This window comes from Odontesthes bonariensis, chromosome 13 (assembly GCF_027942865.1).
Source record: "Odontesthes bonariensis isolate fOdoBon6 chromosome 13, fOdoBon6.hap1, whole genome shotgun sequence".
NCBI lineage: Eukaryota > Metazoa > Chordata > Actinopteri > Atheriniformes > Atherinopsidae > Odontesthes > Odontesthes bonariensis.
Window position 1 is genome coordinate 25,759,422 of NC_134518.1, and position 6,634 is coordinate 25,766,055.

General features: G+C 38.3%; 1 protein-coding gene across 1 annotated transcript; it reads right to left on the reverse strand.

Annotated features, from left to right (window-relative positions):
- Nucleotides 1-313: 313 nt before the first annotated feature.
- Nucleotides 314-4,674, reverse strand: LOC142397940 (magnesium transporter NIPA2). Its single transcript, XM_075481776.1, has 6 exons — nt 4,475-4,674; nt 4,228-4,360; nt 2,385-2,441; nt 1,985-2,075; nt 1,547-1,707; nt 314-1,432 (listed from the first exon to the last, which is right to left on the reverse strand). The coding sequence occupies exons 2-6, from the start codon at nt 4,358-4,360 to the stop codon at nt 798-800; spliced, it is 1,077 nt and encodes a 358-aa protein (XP_075337891.1). The 5' UTR covers nt 4,475-4,674; the 3' UTR covers nt 314-797.
- Nucleotides 4,675-6,634: the final 1,960 nt, after the last annotated feature.

Consider the following 6,634-nt stretch of genomic DNA (forward strand, 5'->3'; position numbering starts at 1 on the left):
GACATTCACATTGCCATAAATAATACTGAATGTAATTTTGAGCTGTCTGGGGTTTTGTTTAGTTTTTTAGCCATTGAATAATTAAGGTCAAATTTAGAAACTTGCTCATCCAGTGCATTCTGCAGTGTGCTGGGGCTCTCATACACCAAACCGACACCAAGAACAAGCATCAACAGCGGACCAAACCTGCAGCGTTTCTTCATCTCAGCAGCGTCGGAGGGCAAAGAAATTGCTCTTGAAAACACCACAAAGACGACCTACAACTGCCACTGTGTGAGAGGAGCAAGATTTTAAAAAAAAAATTTGCATAAAATCAGGTCATTAATTAATTTTTATTGTCCAAGTTATTGGGTGAAACTGGCGTTTGAGTTTAAATTAACACATTATAAGCAATGTTTTGTACATGTACGCTTTTCTTAAGAATTTAAGCCTACGCACTGATAAATATCATAGTTAAAGTTCAAATTAATTTACTACGGAGTTTATTCATGAGGCTCAAAAGCCTTTCAGAGGGATTTCTGTCACTCCCTGAGGTTGACGGTGACTTAACAAGACAAACTAGCTGGAAAAAAAAAAAGCTGGACTCCAAAAGAGCCAATAATGTGTTACACACGTAATAAAAAAACTGACAGATGTTCATAGATGCCCTGGACTTACCAAATGACCAACTGTCAGTTTGGTGTATATGAGCCCAAAGACATAATTTAACTTTCAGATTTAATACACTGGTAATGATGTGCATTAAAGCTTCAGAAATGATTTTCTTTTGTCCCCGATGGTAAGACTACTGGTCCTGTTTAAGGGGCTCTAAGGTGTGTTCCCCATCCGCCATTTGGGCCTTCTTCTCTGGGCAGCTTGACAACATCCTCTGCCTGTGACTCATGGTTAGGAAGAGCCATATAAGGCTGATGTCTCCATGGAAAGCCTTGAGGGCCCTTCTTTAGATAGAGAGGGAGGGAATCCCAAGTAAATGTAGTGTCTTTGAAAGCATGGAGGAGGAAAATTCCCAAAATGATGGTGAGGAACCCACTAATCGTTCCTACTACCATATCAGTGGTCATATTCAACCACTCTTTGAAGAGGATGGCAGAGCAGGCCATGACAGATGTCGTGAAGAAGACATAGTAAATTGGAGTGACTATGGAGGTGTTGAATATGTCGAGCGCTTTGTTTAGGTAATTGATCTGAATGCTGACACAGATTACCAGGCAGATCACTAAGGACCAGAAGAGGGGTTCCCTCAGCACTGCTGTCCCCGCAAACAGCTCCTTAATGCCAATCCCCAGGCCCTTGACACAAGACACAGAGAGGGAGCCAATCACAGAGCAGATCAGAATGTAGACCAGGACATTCTTCTGTCCAAAGCGTGGAGCCACAGCAAAGATAAGAATCAGGCTGCTTCCCACAACGCACACAGCAAACACAATGAAACCTAGTGGGAGCATTCGAGAGTGAGTTAGTTCCCTGAAAAAAAAAAAAAGCATCCAAACCTAATGTGGGATTCCACAGCATGGCTAATCATACTATTATGAAGACATGGGCCTACCTGGGTCTTTGAGTTTCTCAGCCATCGCACTGAGTGAGGCAACTTCCTCTTCCTGTGGTGCATGGATCACCATGACTGTGGAGCCTAAAACGCACAGCAAGCAACCGATCTTACCATGAACATTCAGCCGCTCGCTCAGAAAGTAGGAAGAGAGCACAGCACTGCAAAAGAAAGTTTAAAGTTAATATTGTTGGTACAGTTTTAACACAAAGTGCTGCTACTAAATGTTCAAAATAAAGATATTTTGTTATTAAATCTGTAGAAGCAACTCAAAACTAATACCGTTTTCCTTTCATCCTCACAGTTCATTCACTCTCAATAAAAAGATAATTATTGCTTTACTGTTCATACAGTTTCCTGTTACAGCTGGATGCTGGTTTTCAGCAAACAGAATGTTATAAGATCAGCGCAACAAAAATAAAACTGAAAAACAATAACCTGACGAGTACACTCAAAGCTCCAAGGGGGGTCACCAGTGTGGCGGGCGCAAATGCATATGCAGCGAAGTTGGCAGCCTCTCCAGTTCCCACTACAAAAGATCAAAACCAATTAGTATGCACACATTCTGAGCTAGGGCAGCTGATCAGGTTCAACACTGAGAATTTATTTTCTTTCAACCCACATGTGCAAATGTGCTCTTTAGTGGAAAATGTAAATTCGACGATATGGTGTGGGTGCTGCATTTACTGCAACGTCACCAACAAAAATACCAAACCCACAAGAGTCTTATTTCTCCTCAGACAAAGACCTTCAATGTTTCTGGGCATGGTTGGTCAGCACAGGAAACAAGCCACAGAATAAAAAGAAACAGCTAACCCGTAGGGAATCAGTCACTTACTTGAAATAAGTCCTGCCCACCATAGCCATTCTTTCAGATAAGCATGCCCCCCCTGACCTGTGAGGTACAGACAGAAAAAATAAGAGTAGAAACGCTTCCAAGCTTTGTAAAAATACTTGCTGGTGGAGTTGGGCGATCTTTAGTATCAGTGATCAATATACACACATCATCATCAATGTGCCAACCACTGATATATTGTTACATACATGATGAACTGTTGGTGTAGACATCCAGGTGGATGTTTCTTTTCAATGTGCCACCAATATAAACACTGTTGGAGACCAAGCACAGACCTCCACAGGCACAGTTATCTATGAACAGCTCCTCCGAGCAGGACAACGCACACGGTCGCATCTCAAAGAGCTGCACCAAAACTCCCCAGATCCCAGATCCCATTATGCCTTTTTAAGTATTTATTTTTATTTATTCCAGGTTCATGACATAAACCCCCCAAACAGTCAACATCATTCACCTTGAACGTTTCAGAATGATTTGAAACACTAGCTGGTGTTTTTAGCCATTTCCAACCAAAGGAATTTGTTTCATCAAGTTTTTGCTTCATCTCTTTGTGCATCTTTAATGTATAATCCACAAAATAAAGGAAACATCCGGGCTATTAATGGTCGAAAAAAAGGACAAGTCTTTCCAGCTCATCTCAGCCTTCGGTCTCTGTGTACGTGTCCAATTACTGCATCTTCTTATAGTATAAGAAACCTAAAGAATTCCTCATTCCTTTAAGCAACTGAGAAGTCCAAATCTACATCATCCTTAAAGATAAGTCTTGCTGTCCACTATAGGTTCACAAAAGTACTCAAACTCTAATCTAAAAACACAAAAATCTAACTGATTTCAAAACTAAACATAACATCCCTGAGATTTTATTTAACAAAACATACCTGATTATCATTATAAAAACACACAATACATAGACAACATTGAAATAATTCACCTGCTTCTGTAAATATGCTCTTGCCCCTGTGCCAACTATCTTAGAGGGAAAAGAAGTTGAGGCTCCTGACATCCCAACTAGTCATGGTTAAGTCACCAGAAAGCCAGGGATGTTCTTATCAAAATATCACAGGAATTGAGAGTAAAAAGAGGTTCGTGGAAACAGAACAGACCTTTGGGTTCTTCGGGGGACGTGACGAAGTCAAAATACAATAATAAAATGCAGGCCCATTGTTCCACCAATGAACTGCTGAGTAAACAGAAACCATATCACTAAACATTATAATAGATAATGTTATTATTTAAATGGGATGCTTATATCTATGTTGATAATGAGTAAATCATATGAGTAATTATTTTTTTAGTAAAAAAAGACAAGCCTATGACCTACAGCATGTGTATCTCTGTAAGAGGGTGATAGTTTATCCATTTACATTATGTTTGTACATTCTTAGTTGAACAAGACAAATACTGCAAGTGAAAACCATGATCTAGTTTTTTGTTTTTAAGGACAAATCCCCACAAGACCACAACCAGCTGTGCTATTTTCTGCCTGATTAGTAACTAACTTCATGCCTCAGTCCAGTATACTTAGTGATACTTAATTTTCATAGAGGAGTTAAGCGATTTACAAAAACGGCTGGGTGGTGTTTTAAAAAACATTAGCAAAATATGAGTATATATGGCATTTCTTGAGATATTCTGAGGGTGCTCCTGTGCATTGGTCCCTGTCTGACTGGAGGTATGTTGCGATCATGGCACCTCCAACCTGCTCACAAATGGCTGCAGGATTCCCACACATGGACAACTTCGTAGAATAGTTAATTTCCGTGACTTGTCATCTTAATAACTGCGTCACTTCTAACAGTTCTGGCAATCTTTTTGGGAAGTTTACCTGCTCGCATCGAGCCCTTGTTGGCCAATCGCAGGAGGCCTTTCTTTTTCAAGATGAAACTGGAGCCGATGAAAACACTGGAGCTCACAGCCAGAGACAGACCGATGTAAAAGTCCAAACGATTCACCTCCATCTACAACACAAAATGGCGTTAGAGCGTGTGAAATAATAGAACTAGCATCGAAAACTTTCCAACAGTCAAGCAACAGGCACTCTATGTATAAAATCACATGATAGGCTGACTCACTTCACACCGTCGAGCAGAGCCGTTGAAGTCACTTAATTATGCTGATAAATGCCAAAATAAGAACCTATATAAATTTATTTCGTTTAAGTCTTAAAACAGTGTTTTGCCTCCACTGGACGTTAACTTTTATAGAATGTTGCACCTCGGTTGTCATGTTAACCCAAGGCTCTGGCCACCTCTGGGGAACTGCCGGAAGAAGCAGCTGATTGGCTGGCTGTCACCCTCGCTTCCTGGTGGGAGGAGTTTAGGAAAGGCTTCCAACCTTCCTACTTTTCACAAGCTGTTGATGTCCTGGTTATTTACCTGAGGAGACAACAAACTATATATTGGAAAAATAGATTTTTTTTCTTTCTTCTTTTTAAAATAGATTTTTCTGTTCATGGTTGACAAACTAATTTCATTGTGTAAGACTACTGTAAGTTTTTGCTTAGTCACAAAAACTTAGTCCTACTCCTTCAGTCATAAGAAAGGAGTAGCTCCTTGAGGAATTCAGCGCGCAACGCAAAGAAAGGGTGACAATGCTGTTGAAACGAGTTCAAAACTATTATAGAAATATTTAAACCCTGTACTGAATTGAAAAGTTTAAACGGAGAGAATATATGGCATTTTGTGGAATATATGCTCTGAATTAAAATGAGATAAATTAATTTCTTTTTAAAGTTGGCAATGGCTCAACAAGGAAAAAAATAAAAAATAAAAATAAATATATATATTTAACATGAAAAAACATGCGGAAGATGTCACTGATTGAATATCATTAACATTTCTAAACATTTCTAAATGGCATCTCAGAAAGAAGATACAGAAGTAAGAACTCTTTCACTGAAAGACAAAAGAGGAAAACAACAATTTTAGAACAACATTCTTTTCAATAAAAAGACTAAGTTTTTGGAGATTTCAATGAACAATTCAAAGAATCCATAAAAATCTTTGAACAAAGAGTGTTCAAGCCCAAAGATTGACATTGCACGGTCGTGAAGTTTGGTTAATCAGGCAGTACTGCATTAGAAATAGACATTGTTCTGTGGAGACCCCTGCATGAGCACAGAAACTCTCTGAAAACCATTGTGAGTCCATTATTGCGTTCAGAAATGCAACTTAAAACTGCAAAAGAGGACAAATGAACAAACAAATGAACTGGAAGATGAACTTAAGCAAAGTGTGAAACTATCATGTGGTCTGACATAAAGAACTGTGAAACTCTTCTCTGAAAGCCTAGAGAACAAAATGGAAAAGGAAACTCCTCTTCTTATCAGTGTACAAAAGCAGTGAACAGTGATTATAGAAGCAGTGGTGTAATGCAGGTTATACAGAGGTGTAGTATACCCACATGACCTAAACTGTTAGGCAATTAAAATGCTATCTTGAAAATTACCACTTTTTGATTTCCTTTGTTTCTGTTTTATTAAAAGAAAGAGGTCTACTATACTGATACTGAGTATCAGTATAGTACCAGTATATACTGGTACACTCATACTGAGTGTTACAAGCTCTCACTTTCAGCATATGCTTTCTTTTTACTATTTTCACTTAAATGTAGGATTGTAAACATTTAGAAATTATTGCATTGCATTACTTACTTTTTACACTTCAATCCAACTTTTTGGGGAACACAAATTCAGTCATTATAAACCTCTCAATAGGCATAGTCGGCCTGTCTTTTGAACCCATTCCGTCTATTGTATATATCTATTTCCCATAATATATCAACACTGTTACGTTGACTGTTTACTGACTTTACCTTAGTATGGCTCACTTTAGCTACATTTCTTAACTTTGTGTTGGAAAGACTGATTTCTTTGGCAAAATCATTTGCAGGCTCATGTCATGAATTGTGAATGAATACTGCAATTTCCAACAGCCTTTGGAAAAGACCATCACTGAGGTTTTACGTATAAAAGTATAAAAGCAGTTAACTGAAAGATTGTTTTGGTAAAATTTCATATTTAGCATGTGTTGAATATGTTAGATTTTTCATAAATTCACTGTGATACTTGATTTCGGTTTTCATTTTGATAGCCTTTGATTGTAAGATTGATTGATGAGTGAAAACAAAGGGAAACAAGATGCTACTGTCTGTTATGTTTTATAATAATTCATTGCATTTGCCTTTTTGTATGAGGGCATAGATTTCTATTCATCTGCTTATGTTGTATTTAG

Coding starts and splice junctions, on each gene's coding strand:
- LOC142397940 (XM_075481776.1), bottom strand. CDS start 4,360: ATGGAGGTGAATCGTTTGGACTTTTACATCGGTCTGTCTCTGGCTGTG. Junction 2,076..2,384: donor GTGGGCAGGACTTATTTCAA/GTAAGTGACTGA, acceptor GATCTTTTGTAG/TGGGAACTGGAGAGGCTGCC. Junction 1,433..1,546: donor TGAGAAACTCAAAGACCCAG/GTAGGCCCATGT, acceptor TGCTCCCACTAG/GTTTCATTGTGTTTGCTGTG.